Genomic DNA, 25,566 nt, shown 5'->3' with positions numbered 1-25,566 from the left:
GGGATATGTTTGGCAGCAGCCAGCCAGTTTGCAACGTGGGGACTAAATACACTTGTCCTTTAGCTTAGAACGGAGTGGGAATAACCCCAGAGAGGTAAAATGAATTGCTTATGGGCACAACCAGAAAGTGAAAGAAACAGACCTAGAATCTGGGTCTCTTGATACATGTTCTTTTCCTTGCTCTGTGACAGTAACTGTGACCCCTATCACTCAGCTCTGCAAGAAGCTGGTCAAGTTGACAGCTGATGAAATGAGGTTGTCTACTTATTTCAAAGGCCACAGACATGAAAACTAAGCATCAGATAGAGTTGTTTTGGTTGGGCCCAGAGACTATTTCCTAACCTCTCCAACAGACACTATGCACTTTACATTTTTTTCCTGACAAGAGTGGTTACTGTATTAGCCAAAGGAAAATACCAAAAGAAAAGATGCTGGATGTTGAAAATCTGTTTTATGGCTTTCATTTAGACCATGGTTTGGTTTTCAGATGAGGAAATAACTTTTTAAAATAATTAAAAACAGTTAGATACAAGAGAGGAATAAAAGGCAGAGAAAAATTTCCTAATAACATGATGAAATGCCTTCTGTTGCATTTTGGGATTGTGTTCAATGCTTGATTCAAACACGTGAAAAACACGCTCATCTAACGGCACACGGTGTTGCCAACTGAGTGACTCTGACTTGACTGTAATGTGGTGGCGCTCGTCAGTCATGCTGAAAAAATACCTAGAAAGTGCTGTGGCACCTTTCTGTCTGGAATACCTCTCCACTAAGGATCCCAAGCCTAGGATTGATTCTGCCTGGAATTCCGGGACAGCCGGACTGAGCTCGTTCACACCTGGAGTCCCGCAGGAGAAGCAGGGCACTCCCCCCTCCTCCTCCCCACAGAGTGCTGCCGACAGCATGTCAGGCTTTGCCTTTCGACGGAGCAGGAGGAGCCCAAACTTGTCTCTTCCAATTCAGACATTTCTGAAGATAATAAAAAGCAGATAAAGGCATTATTGTGTAACTGGGTTAATATAACATTATGTTGTGCCGATAGAAAAAGTAGTCATCGGATTATGGTTGTGATTTGGGAAACACGTGTGAAGAAACAGAACCCAGTTATGAGGTAGGTATTGTTACCATGTGTCGAGTTCTCTAAGGGTCAGAGAAGAATTCATCCTGGTTCAGGGAAAAAGCACAGCCAGATTGCTAAGAAAATTTTCTGTGCCCTCAAAGATGTGAAAGGAAGAATGGTCTCAAGGAAATGTGGCTGTTCTTACAGCAGCAACTTCATCTGCTCCTTGGAGCAAAATGACCTACACAGTCAAGTATTTAGAAGCCATCTGGGAGGGTTCAGGATTCGAGGCTCCTTGTTCAGATACACATGCAAGCAATCTGGAAAGTGTTCTACCCAAATGACTTATTTTCAAGAAAAAAGTAGAGATTGAGGATATAAACTGAAAAAACACTTTTTTGATTGTTTTATAATAGCTAACACTTATTATCTCAAAAGCAGGGAAATTTATCAGTGATGTACAGAAGATACAAGAGTCTGACAAGAAATTTAAAAAAACAAACGTAATGACTAATCAAGTAAAAGAAAACCTAGTACTTCTTCCATGTTGTTCCACTGGGGGCCAGAACAAGTTATAGACTAAGACAGAAAGTAACTGGAAGGGATCAAGGCAAAGAGATCTTCCCAGCTGTAGCCATGTCTGAGAGGGCTCATGGATTAACACCAACTGTAGTTTGCAGAGCTGGACCTGGTGGTACATAATCTAATTTCATTGTCACAAGAACTGTGCAAGGAAAAGTCTATCACCATCTTCATTTCACAGCTCAGGAAACTGATGCCCAGAGAGGCTAAGTAACCCCCGTTATGGCCACACAACTAAGAAAACGGCAGAGATTCAAATTTGTCTGCCTCCAGAGCCAAAGTCTTAACTCTCTTTTGGGCTGTCTCTAGCAAATGTAAAGAAATTGTGGCTGAAAGAGCAAAATCAATGAACACAAGGGCGAAGTTGTTATGGATATAGTAAGCTATTAAAAGTTTCTGTTGATGAGGAAATGCTGGCCTAGAGTTGCTTGACCTTCTGAATTTTTTTAGAAGCTAGAAATGTGTTTCCAAACTGTTAAATGTAGGCCACTAAATTGCATTAAAATATCTGTTTGGGCCGGGTGTGGTGGCTCACACCTGTAATTCCAGCACTTTGGGAGGCTGAGGCAGGTGGATCACCTGAGGTTGGGAGTTCGAGACCAGCCTGACCAACATGGAGAAACCCTATCTCTAGTAAAATTACAAAATTAGCCGGGCGTGGTGGCGCATGCCTATGATCCCAGTTACTCGGGAGGCTGAGGCAGGAGAATCCCTTGAACCCGGGAGGTGGAGGTTGCAGTGAGCCGAGATCACGCTGTTGCACTCCAGCCCGAGCAACAAGAGGGAAACTCCATCTCAAAAAAAAAAAAATCTGTTTGGACTCATCAAAATATTTGTGGGGGTGAAATTTGGCCAGTCAGTTGCCAATTTGCTCCCTATATTTTAAAGGATGCCTTTGCATGTCCTGGTCTCCCTGCCTGGAATTTTGTGCCTCCCTAGACCCCTTTATTCACCTGAAAAACTTTTCCTCATCCTTCAAACCTGGCTGAGATGTTAACTGGTTCAAGAAATCTCTGAAAGCTCCTTCTCTGAATGTATTAGTCTCTCCCTTTTCTGTGCTACCTGGTACATGGCCCAGCTGTTACTGTGTTCATCCAGGTGGCATGCTTTTGTTTGCCTGTGTCCCTCCTCTTCTGGCCTTTGTAACCCAGATACCAGCAGTGAAGTGACTTTCAATGACCAGGAGACAAAGGGAAAATGGCCAGCACAAGGCAGGTGGCAGTGACTCTTCCAGTCAGGAGGAAGGCATTGAACACTCCAGTTGATTGATTGATGACAGGATGTTTGCAGCAATTTTGCTGCTTTAAATCTCACCTGTGCATGTTACAACCCCAGCAGGAAACTTAGCAGATGCTAAGTTAAAGAGTGACAACAAAAGGCACAGGGTGAAGAAGATGGCAGGAGAGAACAAAGAGAACCCAGAGATTAAAAAAGGAAAAACGGCAAATTCCTGTATCAAAAAATACCTTAGGAAGTCTGAACTTGGAAGATCATGTTTAGACTGTATTAGATGGAATTGGGAAAGAGAATGCACAGAGAATTATAATCTTAGAGCTAAAAAGTGTAGCACCTGGCACATATTAGGTGTTCAATCAATTGTTGTTTAATAAATCTAGCATCAATATGGACAGTTACAAATGTGTAGAAGAATGGGAAAAGTAGGCTGAGGATGAAAAACTACAAAAAGAAGAGGGAGGATAAAACAAGTAAAAGAATAACGAATATTTATGATAAATTAACGCACGCTATGTAAATATGGTTGACTTTGGAGTACAAAGAATTGTAAATGTGTCTGATGGAATAATGTCCTTTAAAAATAAAACACCTTTTGAGACCAAAAAGAGATGATTGAGGAAAAATGCTTTGGAAATTGAAATGTATTCAACAGAAATAATCAGATATGAAAAATCTGAACTTGCAAAGCCTTTAAGTTGTGGGGAGCTTTGCACATAAAAATAAGGGACTCCAGTATTTAAAAAAGAAGCCCCACCCTTAAGGTTTCTTTTCAGATTATAGGAGGGAGGCAGAAGAGTAAGTGGTTAAAGCAGTTTTATATCCTCACTCTGCCACTTTCTAGCTGGGCGATCTTAACCTCTCTGAGCCTCAGTTTCCTGTAGAAAAGTGAAGATAATAATATACACACCTCAGGGAGTTGCTGTGAGGATTAATTAAGACAAAGCCTGTAAGGCGCCTGGCACCCAGCCTAGCACATTATAAACACTCCATAAATGCTAGCTGTGATTATAAACTACTTGACAGAAAAGTCAGAGAGTAGAGAAACTTAAAGCATCTCTATAATTACATGAATTGTGATAAAACAAGTTAAAGTCTTGCTAGGTTTTCTTCTAAATTGGATTTTGTAAGCTAAACATGATTCCCTCTGTCTCTGAGAGCAGTTGCTAGGAGAAACTAGCAAAAGGCAATATAAATGGTGAACTCAGCCATTGTTCCGAAAATAAGTATGAAATGAGATGGGAGGCTTTGGAACAACTTCTTTTCAGAGGGAAAAAAACAACGTCTCTAATGAGAAGTGAGGCTAGGAAGCTGACAGCATGAAGGAACACAGAAAGAGTTCCCGCAAGAAGCTGGTGCTGGCCAATGCGGACCTCTTGGCTGTGAAAAATGTGTAGAAAGGAACCACATACAATTCTTTATGGGGCTACATATTTAGGTATCTTAATGAGAACATTTGAGGCTGAATGTGTGAGGAGAAGGCAGAAGAACCTACGGGCCATACACCCATTTCACCCGAGGAAAAGTACACAGTTGGAGGTCATTTACATTTCCACAATGGTCAGGTAAACAGTTGGTGATGTCCACAGAGCTGGATTGGAAGTTTTTTTTTTTGTTTGTAGAAAGTGATTTTTTTAGAGAGAGAAAAAGGAGAAGGAGAGAGAAAGAAACAGCTAATTCTCACACTGAGTAAGAGAATCCAGAAAGATGGAATCCAGGAGAGGAAAGCAGCTTCCACACTGAGTGGAAGGGAATAGAGAGAGATGGAGTTTAGGACGGGAAGACAGGCTTCCACGAGAGAGTGTGGAAGGGAACTCCGGAGGGGAAATCCAGGAGAGAGAAAGATAGCTTCCACTAAGGGAGTGTTCGTGGAAGGGGACCCAAACATGGAGTCCCTGGATTGCAAGTTTTTGACTGTGTTATTAGCCATGTGGATCAAACGCGCTTGTCTTCTCGGACCGTTTCCTCATCTGTAAGCTGAGACCAACACTATCTGCTTCAGAGGGTTATCGTGAGGCTGAAATGAGAGATTATGAAGTACTTAGGATCCTAAGAGCTCCGTGAAGGGCTGGGTATGTCACAGTATTGATATTACTGTGCTTAGAAGTAGGAAGAGTTCAGTATCTCAATCAGGAGTTTGTGAGGTGTTCTCATGCATTTACCTGTAAAAACATAATTGTATTTAATTCTAATTGTACTTAATTCATTTCTAGTCGAGTGTGTCATGCTTAGTTTTAGTGCCTACAAGCAAGTTTTAGTAAGATAAATGCATACAGTTTTGTAAGTGAAGACTTTGTAGTTAATATTCTTGACTGGCTTGAAGAGGTGACTTCTAACTCTGCCTGGGGTATGCATTTTTACTAAGTTAGTCACTTAGAAAGTAAGATGGAAAATTTTCAAACCTCTGACCTGGGTCAATAGATTTATGACTTGATGAGGAATCAGATTTAAGTTCTGGAGATGCGCTCTACAGGCCTCCTCTCGCATAAAGCACTTCCATCCTCTTGTATGGCTGCTTTGCTCACATCTCAGGGTAATGGGGGAGGCAAAGACTTGGTGTCTGGCAAATACTTTCTAAAGCGTTTTCCTAACTCTTCATGTTAAGCTCTCAAGAAGGAAGAAAGGTCCATGAAAACAGTTCCAGCTCTGAGCAAATTGCTATTATCTGCCAAAGAGCCACTTAGATCCCCAACTAGTCACTTTTCGGTATATGTTATCCTTCCAGATGCTGTTTGTGACACAATCCAGGCTCTCTAAGTGGCTATTCATTATATGGTGAGAAATATGGGACAAATATAACCCTGCCAGATGCTAACCCAAGTCTCTCCCAAGAAAATCACAAAATGCCTCTTATGGGGTTATTTAAATGAGTTACATCCATAATAAGCAGTAAGATTTACAAATATATATCTAACGACTCCCTTTATTCATACTAAATATGGCAAGTAGATGTTCTAGAGGTTGCTAAATCAAATGATAAGTGCTTCAGCTGTTTAAATTCACCAAATTGCTTTCTTAATGAAAAACAGACAACGCTGGCTGACGAGAAGGCTAACCAAATGGCCCCTTCCAGCCCGACTAGAACAGAGAGGGGAATAGAATGCTTAGAGAAGATTCTAAACACATTGCACTTTAAAGCAAAACCCAGTGTTGCACACCCATTCCAAAGCATACAACACGCTCTTCTCTCAGCATACATTTAAAATTCAGTTCAAATCTGACTGTACCGCTTTTGCAAGCTTCACACCATGCTCGTAAGTGAGAGGTTTCTCTTTCATATACAGCAAACGGGCCAAGGTTTTTGGGTCATCACGGAGATCAATCTGGCAAGAAAACACACATGATAAACTTATTTATTTTCTCAGGCCTTGCCAGATATTTTAAACTGTGATATCATAGAGTCTTTTTCCCTGTTAACATCTTTGAAGCTGCTAAATTTTCTTGAAGGAAGCACATACGCATGCCTATGTTATGTCTAAAAAAGTAAAGCAATTTCTTTGTAAATGTACACAACAGACTTTCCTTATGTTTTCCCCTTCAGTTACCCTGTGAGCAGAAGACTTACGCAGATGATTCTGTTGCTATCTCAGATGTTTTTTCAAAATTTTCTATTTATTTCCAGATTCTATTTACAGGGCATGCAAGATAACCAATCAGTCTCATTACCTTACAGTGATGCCTTGTTTGACCCCAAAATATATGACTCGTTATTTACTAGTTTATTCCCTGGCTTTGAATACATCTTTTTTTTTTTTTTTTTTTTTTTTTGCTTTTCCATATAAAAATCTTCATCCTCAAAAGAGGTATGAAGATTTGCTACCTGTGGGGATATTCTAACAAATGCTGCAAGTTCTGGAAGACAAGTCCCTAACAGAAATTTTCAAAGGGTTTGCTCAAGATAAGCATTAATCTTTTCAAAGGTAGAACTTTGAAGATAGCATTTATATATCTGGATTAGATTTGATAATTTAATTAAATATTTTGGTTGCTTTAAAACCTCCCTGTGTATGTGAACCCATGTCCACATGAATGTGTGTGAATGTGGGAACACAAGGGCTTGTGTCTTAAAGAAAGGCCAGTATGTTAGGGTCCCATTTATAAGCACATTACTCAGCTCTACTGATTTTGTGTGTGTGTGTGTGTTATAATTGTTCATTTTTGTGCCTATCTGTAATAAAAATCAGCTCAATTCACAGAAAGGTGATTGAATGTCCTGTCACATATTCTGGCAGCAGGGATTCAGGCTCCATCAATATGGGCAAAAATTATTATCTGGAATTCAAGGCAAAAGACTTTGTTTAAACAAACAATTACCTTTCAGAGCAGAAGCATTAACTATGATTACTCTGATTTATGGATAAGTGCATTCCTCTATTTTGTCTCTAAGTAAATATATGTCTCTAAGTAAATACCTGTCCACATCTTCTTTAGGAAATATTTTTCCTTTCTTTCCTTTATGTTAAACAATTTTCTTGTTCAAATAGAACATAAATGAATAATAGAAATAGCATATGAAACAGATAACAATGAAGCCCTCCAGTATTAGTGCTTTCCTATGTCTTTGGGATAGTAATTTGGATTTTAAAATGTCAAAGAACAAAATCCATTTAAAACGATAAACACTAACAATCTTTAATACATTTAATGTGATTGGCTTACTACTAGAAATTCAAACTACGGAAATTTATTATCTTTCAGAACATGGTAAAAGCTTTCACAATCGTAGGTTTGTTTATCTGGAATATGTGTTTTAACTTCTTCTCTAAGACCAAGAGGTTTAAAGGGAATAGACAATCATGACTTTTTATCTTCCTTCTCCAGAAGTGTAATTTAAGAGTTCCTGTCAGAGTATGCCCATTCTGATGGCTGGGGTCACCTTGACACTCCTACCTATTTTGTGATTTTTAAAATTTTTTTGAGACAAAGTCTTGCTCTGTCACCCAGGCTGGAGTGCAGTGGCCTGATCTCGGCTTACTGCAACCTCCACCGCCCAGGTTCAAGCAATTCTCTTGCCTCAGCCTCTAGAGTAGCTGGGACTACAGGTGCGTGCCACCATGCCCGGCTACTTTTTGTATTTTTATTAGAGATGGGGTTTCACTGTGTTAACCAGGATGGTCTCCATCTCCTGACATCGTGATCTGCCTGTCTCAGCCTCCCAAAGTACTGGGATTACAGGCGTGAGCCACCACACCACACCTGGCCCTGTTTTGTGATTTTAAAACAACTGTGGATTTCAGATATAAAAAATATTAGTAGTATGTTCAATTGACACCCTCACCTTATTGCTCTGATTCAAGCCTGGTGAAGGGTGTCTATTTTAAAAATTACTTTGTTATTCAAGAAACCTGAGAGATTAATTTTTGAAGGCCGTATCAAAACTCCATATTAAATAGCTCTATTATCTTTTCCACTGTCGGCTAAATCATCAGGCACACTTTAAGAACTTCTGTGTGTAGGACTGAAAGGTCTGAGACACTCTTAGGTAGTGTTTGGCAGAATAGGATATTCATGAGGTACCTAAAGCATCTTCCCGTTTTTGCAGCCCGCCCCACCCTGCCATCACCCGCATTTTAACCTGGGTCCCTATGAGGACGTAAGGCACGTGAGGCATGCAGTCCTTGAGCTCGGGTACCCATTCCTCCTGGACATTGTGGTAAGAGGCAGGATTTACGACAGAGAAGCAGATCAAAAACACATCCGTGTTGGGGTAGGAGAGTGGCCTCAGCTGGTTGTAGTCCTCCTGTGGGAAGAGCAGACAAGGGTTTGCACAGCCTGTGGCAGGGGTGTCTCATATGGTTCCACGGTCAGATTGCATGTAAGATCCCACTACAGCACACTGGGATCCTGTTTCTTCCCCTACCCTAGAATCTGGTAGTTCTCCCTCTACTAGAACTAAAAGAGCCACCAGTCAGCAAAATACCTTCTTTTTGCATACAGAGATTATGTATTGCTGTATTGCCCCTTCTTATTTTTTATTTTTATTTTTTTCGAGATGGAGTTTTCTTCTTGTTGCCCAGGCTGGAGTGCAAGGGTGCAATCTCGGCTCACTGCAACCTCTGCCTCCCAGGGTCAAGTGATTCTCCTGCCTCAGCCTCCTGAGTAGCTGGGATTACAGGCATATACCACCATGATAGGCTAATTTTGTATTTTTAGTAGAGAAGGGGTTTCTCCATGTTGGTCAGGCTGGTCTCGAACTCCCGACCTCAGGTGATCCACCTGCCGAGATGGGTGGATTACTGGGATTACAAAGTGCTGGGATTATAGGCATGTGCCACTGTGTCCGGCCTTTTAGTATTGCCCCTTCTTAAGACAAACTTAAAAATATTTTTAACAATTTTATTGAGATGTAACTTACATACCATAAAGTTCACCCATTTATTTTTGATTTTTAAATGGTATACATTTAAGGTGTACAATAAGGTGTTTGATACACATATACATGCTGCAGTGAAACAAATTACATATTAATCTCCTTACAGTTTACCTTTAAACATATATTTTATGGTCAGAGGACCAGAAATCTGCTCTCTTAGCATATTCCCAGTACACAATATAGTATTATTAACTATAGTTATCATGCTGTACACTACAGCTGTAGACTTACTCACCCTAGCTAACTGCAGCTTTGAAACCTTGATCCTGTCTTACTTGCCTCTGGTAACAACAGTTCTACTCTCTGTTTCTATGTATTCAAAAGTTCAGCTGACAGGGCACGGTGGCTCATGCCTGTAATTCCAGAACTTTGGCAAGCCAGAATGGGAGGATCACTTGAGTCCTTGAGTTTGAGACCAGCCTGGGCAACATAATAAGACCCTATGTCTACAAAAAAATACTAAAATTAGCTGGGCATGGTGGCACATGCCTGTAGTCCTGGCTGCTTGGGAGGCAGAACTGGGAGGATCGCTTGAGCCTGGGAGTTTGAAGGGGCAGTGAGCTGTGATCATGCCACTGTACTCCAGCCTGGGCAACACAGCAAGACCCTGTCTCAACAAACAAACAATAAAACAAAACAAAAAACCGAAAGTTCACTCATTTAAAGTGTACCACTTAAAGTGTAACATTCAGTAAGGATAACTGCAATTTTCTGTCATATTGGAATGGTGTTGTATTGAATATACTATATTTAAATTAGTGAGCTATTTACCAAGGCACAGGAATCCTCTCCTCACACGATTAAAAATGGTATCCAAATTTAATTTAGTATAAATGAACTAAAATGCAACACGAGAGTTATTGCCAAATTTGTCACCACAATATCTGAAGAAATACGTTGGGTGAGGGTTCAGAGCTAAGAATTTGGGATTTGTTTCAAAGATTACTTAAAGGCCAAATAAATAAAATGCCAGCTTAATTATTCCCTTCCTAAAGATTTTTCAGATCAGAATATGCTCTGTGGAAGAGTTTCTGGTTATGTAAGATATTTATGTATTTGCTATTTTAGTGGGAGTTGATAAATACGAAGTAAAACTTTGCATCATTTCAACTCTGGGAAAATGTTAGCAAGAACCTTTTACCGTATGTAAAATGTTTTAGGAGGTTCCAAGGTAAAACCTGATATTTCAATAGAAAGTTTGATATATTTTTATAGAATTTAGTAACACATAAGCCAACAGTAACTTCGTGTGTGCGTGTGCATACACATGCCATATTTATATACACGTCACATACCACAACATGACATGTGTCCTACACACCATAAGTAACTTGTATGCATATACACACTATATATGTGTGTATACTATATATGTGTGTATACTACATGTGCAACCAAACTTATATGTTCACACCTGTCATATACATGTATTCATAGAGATGAGTTAATAAATATTAACTCATTTATTAGGGCCATGACTAGTCTTCCTATCATTTCAGAAACTTACAAAACATGTATGTGCTCATTGCAAAAATGCACACATTATAGAAGAGCACAGAGTCGAAGTGAAAGCTTATTTTCATTCCCAATATGGTCTCTAATAGATTTTCCTCTCCCCAGAGGGAGCTAGTGCTTAAATATTGTCTTTCCAAACATTTTACTTTATTTTTTGAGAAGGGTCTCAATCTATTGCCCAGGCTGGAGTGCAATGGTGTGATCATGGCTCACTGCAGCTTCAAACTCCCAGGCTCAAGTGATTCTCCCACTTCAGCCTCCCAAATAGCTGGGACTGTAGGCACATGCCGCCATACCCAGCCAATTTTTGATTTTTTTTTTTTTTTTTTTTTTTGTAGAGAAGGGGTCTCACTATGTTGCCCAGGTTGCTCTCGAACTCCTGGGCTCAAGCGATCCTCCCACCTTGGCCTCCCAAAGTGCTAGGATGACAGGCGTGAGTCACCACACCTGACCCATTTTATATTTATGTATGTATACAGCATACACATGTTTAGTTTAAAAACAAATTGATTAAATAGTTCATATTGTGCCACTTGTTTTTTAAAACAGTATATCATGCATATATTTTTAATATCAGCCTTTCTATCAACTCTAATAATGTATTTATAAAAAGGAATTACACACATGTGCACATGCATATACATGTGAGACTGAAAGGAAGTACCTTAGAATATTAAGTGTGATCAACTTTGGTTGGTGGGCATGCACCGATCTATAGTTTAGCTACTCAGAGTGCGCAGAACACAGGACTCAGTATATGTGGCCACTACTGCTACTATTATTAAAATTTAAGCAGGCTGGGCGCGATGGCTCACACCTGTGATTCCAACACTTTGGGAGGTCAGGGTGGGTGGATCGCGAAGTGAGAAGTTTGAGACCAGCCTGGCCAATATGGTGAAATCCTGTCTCTACTAAAAATACAAAAATTAGCCTGGCCTGGTGGCGTGTGCCTGTAGTCCCAGCTACTTGGGAGGCTGAGGCAGGAGAATCGCTTGAACCCAGGAGGCAGAGGTTACAGTAAGCCAAGATTGCGCCACTGCATTCCAGCCTGGGCGACAGAGTGAGAATCTGTCTCAAAAACAAACAAACAACCCAAAAAATCTTAAGCAAAGGTTTTAGGTACCTAATGCAAAATGCAAAGCAAGATGGCAAAGGTGCTGAGAAGTAAAATCCTAAAAAATAAACCCCAAACCAAAAAAAACCCACTATTGTGGCTAATTTACCACATTTCTAGTAAAGCAAATAATTGGGAATTGGGTGCACAGCTGAATAAACGCTGGTCATACTGGGAAGTTGGGTCAGGTCTACTGAATTGTGCCTCAGCCAAGTTGTGCCTCTGTCTCTGTGTCTCTCTCTCTTTCTGTGTGTGTGTGTGTGTGTGTTTGTGTGTGTGTGTAGCTAGGAAGGCAGTGGGGAAAGGGATAGCTAATTTATTACCACCCCCCTCTCCTCTTTACACAACTAGCCCTAAAAAACAAACCTCTTTTCCCATGGTCTCTCTACTTCTCTTCTTTCTCTCTGGACTGTTCCCTTAAAAAGCAGCTGTAAGGCCCACGAGCCAAGAAGTCTCCTTCCCAGGCTATAATCTACAGCTGTTCCCCATGCCACTTGCCCTCTGCCACTGCATGCTCCCATCTGGATTGCATAAATGGGGGTAGGGACCATGTTGATTTTTTTTCATCCCTACATGTACTCTTTCCACAGCAAATATTCAATAAATGCTGTTGACAGACTGGAAGAAATGACCTCTACAGTGACCTGCAAATGAACACATGGCATTTCTGTGGGCTATTTATTGCAGTGACTTTTATTAGAATCACCTGGGGAGCTTTTAAATCATCCTGATGCTCTGCTAATCAACTCCCTGCCCCACGCCCTTTTCCACCGTGGAACCAGCTAAATTAGACTCTCTGGAGAGTGGGCCTGCGTATCTGGGAGTTCTGACTTAATTCGATTGGGGTGGGCCTGGAGTTGAGAACCACGGCTGTCCATCACCCTCATCTCCAACAAGAATGGAGGATGTGCCTTAGGGCTTTTTATTAAAGGTCAGTCATTGTTTCAAACTCTTATGTATGTTCTCATTGCATCCTCCTGATGGAACTGGAAGGATGGTACCATTAACATTCACATTTCATAGAAAAGGAAGTTAAGGTTTAGAGAAGTTCCAAGATGGGCCAATGTTACAGAGTTCGTAAATACCAGCATGGGGTATTTAGCCCAAATCCAGCTCTGGCTCTCAACTGTGACCACACTGTTTTCTGCAGCTCAGAATTTTAAATGACAGATTAAGCATTTTCTTAACTCACTTATCTAGGAATCTTGACTCATACGTTACCCAGCAATCCACAAAATGTTTGACCACAGGATGTATTTTCTATTTGATGGCCTGCATCTGCTTCAAATTACCACTGGATGGCAGCAGACGCTGTATATTTAAAGCCTCAAAGCCAAAAACCAAAGCAAAACACCGTCAGGAGAAATTAGATTGAGTAGGAACAAATAACCGTTGTGAATAGTCTGAAAGGAGTATGCTTGTCTGATTTTCTTAACCCAGTGGCTGAAAGGATTTCTATTTACATTATGGGAAAGTTGGGAAGACCTCGGGTTGCTGGGCTGGCTGCAGGTGGGGCGAGTGAGAGAGGTCTGTTTCTGATCATTTACCCTCCTGGCCCTCCAGCTGGGTGGTTTCTGACAGTGTCGGTCGCTGGGCTCACCGCGCTCTGTGTTCTGGATCTCTACTCTGAAAACCTTAGTCTTGCTGTATCATTCCATCTAAAAAGATTTTGTGCCTAGTGAATGTGCAGCACTGTTAAGGAGGTGGTATGAATTACATAAAGGTGAATAAGAATTGGCAATTCAACTGGGAAAAGAAAGTGAAAATACATGAAATAATTCAATTTATGTGGAAGTAAGTCAGGTTAAGTTTCTCTTACTCTTTGCTGGCTAATCTCAAAATGGAATGATGTGGAATATGTATCTATCTGAATTGGGAAAATACAATTCCAAGATTAGAAGAGGCCTTAAAGATTAGTTAATGCAGGGGTTTCCAAACTATGCTCCTCAGACCAGCAGCATTGGCATCACCTGGGAACTTGTTAGAAATACACATTCCCAGGTGCCACGCAGCCCTCCCGAAGCGGAGGCGCTGGGGGTGGGGGTGGGGGTGGGGGTGGGGGTGGGGGTGGGGTGGGAGTAGGGGTCGGGGGAGGCTGCACCATCAGTGCTGTAACAAGCCCTCCAGGTGATCTGGATGCAGCTCAAGTTTCAGAACCACAGGTTATTGTTCTTCCCTCTCCACCAGCCACTTTTACGGCTTCAGAAACAAAGTTCTAGACAGATTAATTTAACCAGGACAACGGAGCAAAAATACTTTTACAGAAGGCTCACAATAGGGGGCTAACCCTGGGGTGCAGCTACAAAATATGGCGGGGGTGGGGGGTGGTCAGGATTAATAAAAGAAAGTATCCCCTTGGGACTCGGGGTGGTGTAGGGTTGGGAGAGTTGAATTTGTGCCAGCTGGTAACTTTTTTTTTTTTTTTTTGCAAGGAAGCATGCTTTGGCCCTGGGTTGGATGGTTAACATGTGGAGATGATGTCAAGGGCTATGAGAAGCGGATGAGTGGCTTAGTTGGTACTTGAGGCCCTTTCTAATGTTGAAATTCAGAATAGAAGACAGGTGCTTGTTTGCTTCTTGAAGAGACGGCATTTTAATCTAAAAGAGAGGCTCAAATGGGGCTTTGGAGGTAAAGCAGACAAAGAGGCCAGGATTGAGGAGTGCCGGGAAGGCTTTGGGGGAACGCAGGCCTTCGAGTGCTTTTCGCCCAACTTCACCCTGAAGGCAAGAATGTGTTCAGTTTGAAGGTAGATCTAGTGCTCTGGTGCGACTATGGGTGATTATTAAAAACGAGAAGTTCAGAGAAAGTGTTAGCATCGGATGTGCCACACACCTGGGTCCTAAATATTATAGGCTGCATCCTGAGGCAGGTAAGTGAAATCATTTTCTAGACTACACTTCTTAGACTTTACATACATTTGCATGACCTGTGGACCTTGTTAAAGTGTAGTTTTGTGTGGTTTTCTTTTTTTTTTTTGAGACTGGATTCAAGACGCCAGTGAGCTATGATCACTGCACTTCAGAAAGCCCCCACTGCAGTGCAGCGATCATAGCTCACTGGAGTCTTGAACTCCTGGGCTCAAGTGATTCACTCTCCTCAGCCTCTCAAATAGCTGAGACTACAGGTGTGCACACCACACCTGGATAATTAAAAAAAAATTTGTAGAGATACGGTCTCCCTATGCTGCCCAGGCTTTAGTGCAAATTCTTCTTCAGTAGCAGGACTGGAATGGAGCCTAAGAATGTGCATTTCTAATAAGTTTCCAGGTGATGCTAGTGCTACTGTGTCCAAGGACCACACTTAGAGCAGCAGAGTTGCACTGAGCTCCTCCCACCCTGCCATACCACATTAGATTGGAAATAGAATTCTGCTTCCAAGTCTTGGGTTTAGTGACATTTATCCCAGATTTTTTTGCACAAGTCTCATTTTAATAATCTCCCATAAATCAGGCTTAATTTGAAAAACATGGGCACCATGTATAGGGCAGGTGCATAGCATGGTGCTGAAGAGCATGGGTGGTGGGCACAAATTCTCTGGGTTTGTGACTATGGTGTGATCTTGGGTAAGTTCTCCATGCCTCACTTTGCTTATCTGTAAAATGAAGCTGATAGTGCTGGCTGTATGAGTTGTTATGAGAATAACATATGTTAATATTTGTAGGCCACTTAGAACATTGTCTTGAACATAGTAAATACTTTAATGATCCAGTAAAAGGTCCATCCTCCATCCCATTTCAACAACAGCTGCTGGTCCTGGAAGCATTTCCCTGCTCTTTTTGGATACTGGGGCTGATTCAGAAATTAACTTTTCCTGAACTGAGTAGTAATAAGACCCAAATGTTTGCAAACGCCAACTGCAACTCTTAATGTTCTTACAGCTCTGTTTTTCTTAAGTAGGGGAGAAGTAAGATTGTGTCCTAAGGTTACTTTTACTAAGCAGCTGTCACGTGGACAAACTTCTCCCTAATCCCCCAAATTGCCTACTCCTAAAAATCCCACATGAAAATACACGTGAGCAAGAAAGTTGGAGTTGCTCATTGAGGGAAAACATTTGTTCTGAGGTTTTAGGCAAACTTTCCATAGAGGGTGGCTGCCAGATCCTGTGTTCCAGATGGCCCCATTGGATCAGCCAATAGCCAAGGGGAAGGCTTATGTGTGTCCTTCCAAGTGGAGCCTGGGTTGCCATTCATAAACCCTAGCTGCACTCGCTCCCTTGCCTGACTCTATGCTTCTTCAGCCCTTGGGGGAAACTGGGACTTCAGAAATCTGGGCCTGGGGAAGATGTGTGACATGCAGGAAGATGGGCGAGTAAGGGGCTGGGCTGATGGCCTTCCCTGCTTCTCTACTCCCATGGTCACTGGTGACAGCTCAGCTGCTGTGGGCTCTGGTTTCTCGGTGACATATACCATTCTGTGCTTGGCCACATGCAAATGGTTCCTGATTCTGCGGAGAACCTGGTGGTTCACCCTTCCACAGAACCAGGTGCCTGGCCAGGATGCACCTGGCCCTGTTACCAGGAGATGCTCATTTCTCCCCGGCAGTGCTGCTAACTGCTGCTAACTGCCGTTTTCACAGATGTTGTCTCTGAGATATGCCCTTCCTGGAGTCTTGCCTGAGAGGCCGCAATCTGAGCAGGGTTTTGCCCACATCATCCTTCTAGGTGAGGCCACATCAAGAGAAGGAGGCAAAACCTTGTCCTAGTACAATGGCTGGTTCCACTCTAATGGCCTGCAGTGAGGTAGGAGGACCTCTGGCTGTAAGCGGTAACCTGGGAAAGAGCCCTCTCCCACTCTGAAGTTGCTCAGCCGGTGAATGCCCAGGGTTGGCTGTGGCATCCCCAACCCAACCAACACCCTGCTGTCCACTTGATCTCTCCTGATTCATTGTCAACAAACTGGCCTGTAAGGTAATCATGGGAAAGTCAGCTCTGGGACTCTTTCATAGCTGAGCCAAGGATCTGAGCGCTACAAATCCCTTTAACATTCAGTAACACACTACTAGGGACATGTCTCGCATAGGACGAGTTGGCACAACCTAAACAGATTTGGCTCACAGGACTGCTTGGCCTTACTTCCTCCCTAGTGTGATCTGAGGAGTAACATGCATTCACCCTGAGAAAAATCCCTCACTTCATTGCCTAATCTAATGTTTGGAATTCTACCTAACAGAGTTCTGAAGACTCTATCTTCAAAGGACTCCACTCCAAGTCCAAATGTTAGTTTGTTTCAGGGTTTTGGGGAGGGAGCTAATGTTTAATAGCAGCTGCCGAATGTTGACAGCGTATGCAAGTGACTTCATTATAAACTCTCTTTAGCACATGCTTGGCTGAATTGTGGAGCGGCAGGAGCGTCTCAGGCCAGGGCTCGTGGGGCTGCAGCCAGGTCTGAGGCAGACTAGGTGCCTCAAAGTAGAGGGAAAGCAGGTCAAATGATTTTGTTTAGCAGTGACATTGAGAGTTGAGATAATGAGTTCCTATCACTTTACCTCTCAGAACACATTTGCTTCAGTTAGTTCAAGACAAAGATGTGAGGCACTGCTCCTTGGTTTATTCATGCACAAAAATCTAATTATTCAAGCAAGATAGACTCTATAGCTGGATTCAGAGACATTTCCTTTTTGTGGTTCAGGGATTAATCGATTGGTTTTGAAATCATCTCTCTTTCATTGTTAGTAATTCACCAAATGAGTATTTTTGAATTATAGAAGTTCTCTAGCTATACAGCACATTAAGTATGTGCCGCCTCTTCTCAGTTAGTAGAATATAACAGAAGAGACAGATTATTCTGCCTAGGACTGGGAATGGACATTTTGGGACACTGCTTCCAAATTAAATTTGTTACAAAGTCTTAATAGCTGAATTGCAGAACTATGGGAATAAATTTCAGTAATGGTTACTTTCCATTGCATCTTTCTAACTTTCAGAATGATCCTCAACCACCAGAAATGTTTAGGGTAGTGCTTCTCAAAATTTAATGTGCATTCTAGTGATTTGGAGATCTTCTTAAAATGAATTTTCAAATTCAGTAGGCTGGGGATAGGCCTTGAGATTCTGCGGTTCTAATATGCTCCCTGGTGATGTTGACACCACTGGTTGGTGGACCACACTTTGAGTGGCAGTGTTCTAGCACAGTGGTGCTAGGTGACCAGCAGCAGCATCACCAGAAAACCTGTTAGAAATACAAACTCTTGAGCTGGAGGCAGTGGCTCATGCCTGTAATCCCAACACTTTTGGAGGCTGAGGTGGGCGGATCACCTGACGTCAGGGTTTCAAAACCAGCCTGGGCAACATGGTGAAACACCGTCTCTACAAAAAAACATAAAAATTAGCTGGATGTGGTGGTGGGTGCCTGTAATCCCAGTTACTTGGGAGGTTTAAACTCAGGAGGCAGAGGTTGTAGTGAGCCAAGATTGTGCCATTGCACTCCAGCCTGGGTGACGGGAGCGAAACCCTGTCTCAAAAAAAGAAAAAAAAGGAAATGCAAACTCTTGGGTCTCACCCTAGACCTGTAGAAGCAAAAATTCTTGGAGTGGGGCCCAGTAGCTGAGTTTTGACAAGCCCTACAGGTGATTCTGACACATACTCCAGTTCCAGAATCACTGTTCTAGAAAATGAATTACAGGTGATCCTATAGTGTGACACATTCCCATTATTTAACAATCTTTTACTGTTGAAAGGATATGTGGGTCTAGCCTCAAATCCTTTTGCCTAATTACTCCAGTTCTATCAGGCTTTCTTGAGATTACCTGCGAAAGGTATCCACCATTATAGAATTTTAGGCCTAGAAGGAACCTTAAGGTATGTTCTGATTCCTTTTCCCCATGCTTTATGGTTCCTTTTTGAGCCTTGTCTACCTCTGAATATAAAGCATTCAAGTGAGAGTTAGTTGAAAAGAAATCTTGTAACCTACTTGTTGTTATATTTTATCAGTCTTCATGACTTCTGTGTCAGAGGTTTAAGCCATTCTGTTTGCTTTGATGTGGAGTTTAAAGATATTTTTACAATGTCTTACAGCTTCAAGTTTTATACTAGTATTATTTAAACATTTTTAAAGGACAGAATAGTGGGAAAAATATAATTAGACTGCATAACAGCTTTTAAAGCGTTTTATTGGATTTAAGATTAATCAGAAGCCTGTGGATGTTGTTCTTGGGGCAGTTAAGGCACAGGAGGCAATATTTGTGGGATTGCTGCAGAAGACGGGAGAACTGACTGGGCAACAGCGATAGAGAGACATTTTCTGAAGCCAGAGGGACCAGAGAAAGGTTTCAGAGTCATGAAATAATCACTGCCATGTTGAACTTTTCAAACTGGATTATGTTCGTAAAATTTGACTTTGCGGGAGGAGGGTACAAACTGTTTATTTCAGGCTGTGAGTTCCTGATGAATGGGGACACCCAATGATTGTGTGATTGAGTTAGAGTAGGCAACTTCAGCCTCCAAAGTGGTGTACCCTTGTTGCTGGAAAGCTTTCTATTGGGGGTATGATCTATCCTGAGGCCCTTGTATCTTAGATTAGAGGAGCAAACAGATTTTTTCATTTGAGCATGTGGGGGTCCTCCTTTCTTAGTCGTGTGTCTTGCTATTGACGTGAGAGGTCTCTTCCACTCCCAGTTCCTCGTGGTAGCTTACCAGAACAGGCATCTGTCAATGAGGGGACCCTGCATGCTCTTAGAAGCTTTGAGTCTGGTGCCAGATTTTCCAGCACCAGGCTGGTGTTGGCCAGGCTATGTTCTGCACCCTAGCCTGGCCAACAGCAGCCTTTGATGTTGCACATAGGTTTATGCAGGGGTCCCCACACATTTTCACAGAAATCCCCAAAGAGAATTCCATTTATTTATATTCTTGTGAAGAGCTTTCAAGTTGAGCAAAATGATATATATTCAGATACTTGTAAAAAAAAAAAAAAAAGGCCTAGATGAATGCATCACTATAACAATTACCAGGATACTCACACTGAGAAATAGCATGGTAAAATATTCATTCCAAAGGATGTATGAATTTGGACAGACTGAACAACCTGCTGATTTTGACCTAAATAAATGACCCAAGACATATGGTAACAAAAGCTCTATCCAAGAAACTGGGCCACGGCCATCAGTTGCTTAACTACTTCCCCTCTGCTAATCCACCAACCGGATTAGAATATTAGAACATTAGGAACTTCGTAGTGATGTGTGGGATGCTGGGAAAGAAAGAAAGGCAGCATTTTCACCCAAAGAGAGCATGTGCCGATGGATTAAATGTTGAGGATTTTAGCCCATTATCTTGCATTATTGGTGGGCCAGTTTCTCCAACTTGAAGAAACATTTCTGGCAAAGTGAGACTATTTCAAGAATCTTAGGGAATTTAGAGTCAACCCCCAGTTATTCAGGGTTGACTCTCACTTTTGGAAAATCTCTAGGATCCTGGCTTTTCTTCCTTCCAACATTCCATCCGTCGTCTCCCTATCTCCTCCCCTCCCACCAATCTCTTTCTGGGCCTTTTCGCAGTTCATTAGGCAATTCAAATAAAGGGCAGGCAAAGAAAACAACCTGAAAAAAAAATGCGTGGAACTAAACATTATGAAATTGACCTATGAATCCTGGATCTGGAATGGGTTTTCACAGAAAGAAATGGAAACTCTTGGTCACAAATGTGTTATTTTGGTTTTTGATGGTCATCAGTCAATGAATGAATCATTATTTACCTGTCAATACCTTGAATAATGTACCAATTTAGATTTTCATAGTTGTAAGTATTTTTAAAATATCCAGAGTGTGCTTTTGGTAGTCATTTAGGCAGACAAAAAATTGGCCCCAAATGACCAGAATGGGTAATATCTGTGCTATGAGTCCCGTCTGCCTAACCAAACTGATTTTTTTCTCTCCTACACCACCCCGCTCCAATGAATCAAGATAATAAAAATGTACCTGTCCTGCGGTGTCATACAGTCCGAGCAGGTGTTGCTTGCCTCCCACTGTCACAGTAACTAGGGGAGAAGAGAAGAGGAGAGTCCGTAAACACAGGTTTCAATCAGGAGCCTTCACATTTTTTCCATGCCAGCATCTCCTTGGGCAGCAAGGAGAAGCATATGCCATGCTCGTGCATATTCTAAACAAAGTTGACAGCATAATTTCCAAATGAAAGGTAACCTTGGGCTGCAGTGATGGCAGATGGTCTGAGCCAAGTCCAAATTTCACAACAGAGATGAATATTACTGGTGCCACCAGGATACTCTGTGGTCTGCCCACTGATCCTTATTTGCCTCTGGAATACCAAGCATTCTGATGAAAAAGAATGCTGGACCCCTTTTTCCTTAGATGATTGCCTTCTTTTCTTTGGTTGGAGACACCTTTCAGGGCACAGAATTGTGTAAACAGCTTGTCTATTAGAAATCTCTCTGCTTTTATCTGTCTCTGAAATATTTACAAAACCCTGAAAACAAAGAATCTGATCATACCTGTTAATACATATTTTTATAGTCTATAAAGCAAGGCAAATAATTAAATGAGAAGGGTTTAGCATTCATTTTGACAAGTTTTTTTAAAATGAGATATTCCTATGCTTGAACACAATTGATTCATTTCATTATGATTTTGAACTTGAGTTGTGGAACATGTTGTGTGTGTTCAGTCTCACATACGTAAAGGGCGTTCAGAGGGTGAAAAGTAGTGAGTTTGACTCAGTAGCCTATGGCTTTGCCAAGGAATTGCGCCCTGAAAATGAGGAGCTAAACAGGGACAGCAACCACTCTGTCCATGCCTGGAAATGAAACTCTCAACTTAAAACTAAACTGAGATTGAACAGATTGAATGCAGGAGTAATATAATTCTTTTCGTGAATGGAAAGAGCACATTTAAATTTCCAAAAAAAAAAAAAAAATTGAATCTCTTTTTGGAAAAAGGAAATAAAATATGAAGAAAAGTGTGAGTTTTTTCTCTTGTTGATTAAAAAATATGCGAATTCAATGTGAAGATGATTTTTGATTCCTCCTATCATTAGCTGTGCACGAAATGAAAGATAAACTGAATAGCAATCTTTTATGATCGTATCTCTAACGGCCAAATCCTCTAGCCTGCTGCTTAGGGCTGCTGATTCGGTATGGATTTTACTTTTATTTCTTTTCAGGTTCATGGGCTACATGTATACAATGAACTTCTTAATGGTTCATTCTTTGAAATGCAAAGCACTTGTTTAAAAGCACTACATCCCCAGACACTGGGAACTATTTTTCTAATCTACTCAGATCAACATGTGTTCAGCTTGATAGCATGGCTGCAGCCACTCAGATGAGCTGTTAAAAGTGTATTGTTAAATGGTGAACCCAGCTCTATCCACCCCTGGTTACCATGCTGACAGAAGAAGGGCATTTAAACGGTTTCACTTCCTTTCATAAGTTGGGTTAGCAATAGAAATGGAGGTGAGGCTGTGTGACCCAGAGCTCTTGTCCTGTTTAATTTTTCCTCTTCATGCACAATGGCAAAAGGGAGACCAGTCAGATGTTCCTGAAATCTGCCCAAATGGTTTCTTTAATTACCAGTTCATTGACTTGTCATGGATTAGGCATGAAGGGAGACATCCAGCGATTACAGCATGGCGCTTCGAGCGAGCCCAGTACATGCAGGTCATGGGCAGCTGTTCCAGAGACCCTTAGACTGTCCCATGACATATAAGCCCAGGGCCATCTGTGGAGTGAGCCCTAGAAGCTGAGTCATCCTCACTGCCCCACTGGGCACTGCAAATATTGCTAAGCAATGGCTCTGACCTTTGTTACTGGAGCCCTGGAGCGCTGGAGCGCCCGCTCAGATATTCCTTGTTTTCTCAGTCATTCTCTCCCATCTGTTTTTCCTCAGGCCTCACCCTTTTCTCCTTTGGCAGCTTTGATCCCTGGGAATTACACCAGGCCTGAAGTGAGCAAAGGAAGGTGAGGTGGTGGGCGGAGGGTCTGGGCAAAGCTTTCTCTTTTCTCTGTTCTTTTTTTCCAGAGTCTACTGGGTTCCTGGACTGAACTCAATGGTGGGAGTAGGAAGACCAGATACAATTCCTCCTGCCACAGAGCATGGAGACAAGTGGTTTCCTGGCAAAGCATGGGCATTGTGCAGTGTAGCATGAGCTGTGGCAGGGGCGGTGTAAGGGTTACAGGGTCATGCAGCAGGGATGCTGCTGGCTGTGCACGTGTCTGCACACACACACTGCTGGAGCTGGATCAGAAAAGGCTTTCTGAGCCAAATATGAAAAGAGAAAGTCAAACTATCCTTATTTGCTGACAACATGATTCTATATCTAGAAAACCACAAAGACTCTGCCAAAAGGCTCATAGAACTGATGAATGACTTCAGTAAAGGTTCAGGATACAAAAATCAATGTACAAAAATCTGTAGTATTTCTATATACCAATAACATTCAAGCTGAGAGCCAAATCAAGAACACAATCCCATTTATGATAGCCACACAAAAATAAAATACCTACATCTACAAGGGGAACTATAAAACACTGCTGGAAGAAATTATAGATGACACGAACAAATGGAAAACATTCCATGCTCATGGATTGGAAGAATCAATATTGTTAGAATGGCCATACTGCCCAAAGCAATCTACAGATTCAACGGCATTCTTATCAAACTACTGTAAACCAAAAATAAAATTCTAAGCCCCGACAACTGACTGAATGGACCCCTCCTCTTGGTTAAGGGCATTCCAAAGTAAACCTGAAAAACTAGTTCAGAATCTGTAAGGAATTTAATTCAACAAGCAAAACCCAAAAAACCCCTTAAACATGGGCAAAAGACATGAACAGATACTTCTTAAAAGAAGACATACAAGTGGCCAAAAAACAGGTTTATAAAAAAATGTTCCATATCACTAATCATCAGAGGAATGCAAATCAAAACTACAGTAAGATACCATTTCACACCAGCCAGAATGACTATTATTAAAAAGTCAAAAAACAACAGATGCTGGTCAGACTGTGGAGAAAAGGGAGAGCTTATACACTGCTGGTAGAAGTGTAAATTAGTTCAGCCATTGTGGAAAGCAGTTTGGATATTTCTCAAAAAAAGTTGGAACTACCATTTGACCTAGCAATCCCATTGCTGGGTCTATATATTTAAAAAAAACCCAAAACCAAAAAAACTCCTGTTCTCCCCTGCCCAAAAAAATATGCACTTGTATGTTCCTTGTAACACTATTCACAATAGCAAAGACATGAAATCAATCTAGGTGTCCATCCAGGGTGGATTGGATAAAGAAAGCCTGGTGCATATACCTCATGGAATACTATGGAGCCATACAAAGAATAAAATCACGTTCTTTGTAGCAACATGGATGCCCCTGAAGGCATTATCGTAAGCTAATTAAGTCAGATATAGAAAACCAAATACTGCATGTTCTCATAAGTGGGAGCTGAAGATTGGGTACTCATGGACACAAAGATGGTAACAGTAGACAGTGGGGGCTACTAGAGGGTGGAAAGGGAGGGAGAAAGGGAAGGATGGGTGGAAAAACCATTGAGTACTATGTTTACTACCTGAGTGATGGGGTCAATCATACTCCAAACCTCAGCATCATGCAAGATACCCATGGAACAAACCTACAGATGTACTCCCTGAATCTAAAATAAAAGTTGGAATTAAGAAAGGGTTTCTGGAGAAGGAAGTGTCTGAGCTCAGTTCCTGAGAATGGCCAGGAGCTACCCAGGGTGCACTGGGGGAGGAACAGCTGTGGTCTGGAGCTGCCCAGGGTGCACTGGGGGAGGAACAGCTGTGGCCAGGAGCTACCCAGGGTGCACTGGGGGAGGAACAGCTGTGGTCTGGAGCTGCCCATGGTGCACTGGGGAAGATGATGCTAAGAAGGTGGGCACACAGGGCGGGGCTGCCCTGGCTCACTAACTTAGGCTTCATTATGATGGCTTTGCTAAGCTTTGAAGTCCTGAATTATTCTTTTCCTCAAAACGAATAAAAGAGAAGGACTTAACATAATTTCCTTGAGTTAAGGCAGAATGGTAGGGGAAGGGGGGATGCCATTTTGGGTGTGGGAGCCATGTTGGATGTTCAGCTTTGTGTGTAGTGGCTGTCTAGTCTGTCTATGTGTAGGGCCACTCCTGCTGGAGGAATCCTAAAAACGGGGCAAAGCTTGTGCTCTTAACTTTTTTTTTTTTTTGAGATGGAGTTTCACTCTTGATGCCCAGGCTGGAGTGCAATGGCATGATCTTGACTCACTGCACCGTCCACCTCCCGGGTTCAAGCAATTCTCCTGCCTCAGCCTCCTGAGTAGCTGGGATTACAGGCATGTGCCACCATGCTGGCTAATTTTGTATTTTTAGTAGAGACAGGGTTTCTCCATGTTGGTTAGGCTGGTCTTGAACTCTTGACCTTAGGTGATCTGCCCACCTTGGCCTCCCAAAGTGCTGGGATTACAGGTGTGAGCCATTGTGCCCAGGAACTTTTTTTTTTTTTTTTTTTTTTTGAGATGGAGCTTCGCTCTGTTGCCAGGCTGGAGTGCAGTGGTGTGATCTCAGCTCATTGCAACCTCTGCCTCCTGGGTTCAAGTGATTTGCCTGCCTGAGCCTCCCAAGTAGCTGGGATTACAGGCGTGTGTCACCACTCCCGGCTAATTTTTGAATTTTTTAGTAGAGATGAGGTTTCACTGTGTTAGCCAGGCTGGTCTCGATTTCCTGACCTCGTGATCCACCTGCCTCGGCCTCCCAAA

General features: G+C 42.0%; 1 protein-coding gene across 1 annotated transcript in view; it reads right to left on the bottom strand.

Moving 5' to 3' along the window:
- Positions 1–25,566, bottom strand: part of RHOJ (ras homolog family member J) — a 99,856-nt gene that overhangs the window by 9,816 nt on the left and 64,474 nt on the right. Inside the window, exons 2-4 of the mRNA XM_012464180.3 lie at positions 20,787–20,845; positions 8,451–8,615; positions 6,103–6,198 (exon numbers count right to left, since the gene is read on the bottom strand). Coding sequence (XP_012319603.1) covers positions 6,103–6,198; positions 8,451–8,615; positions 20,787–20,845 — 320 coding nt within the window. The remainder of the gene's footprint in view (positions 1–6,102; positions 6,199–8,450; positions 8,616–20,786; positions 20,846–25,566) is intronic.

The sequence above is a fragment of the Aotus nancymaae genome, unplaced genomic scaffold (genome assembly GCF_030222135.1).
Source record: "Aotus nancymaae isolate 86718 unplaced genomic scaffold, 86718_ANA_hifiasm-v0.15.2.pri h1tg000011l, whole genome shotgun sequence".
Taxonomy (NCBI): Eukaryota; Metazoa; Chordata; class Mammalia; order Primates; family Aotidae; genus Aotus; species Aotus nancymaae.
Note: the sequence above shows the minus strand (reverse complement) of the source record. Positions and strands in the feature narration are given on the sequence as shown.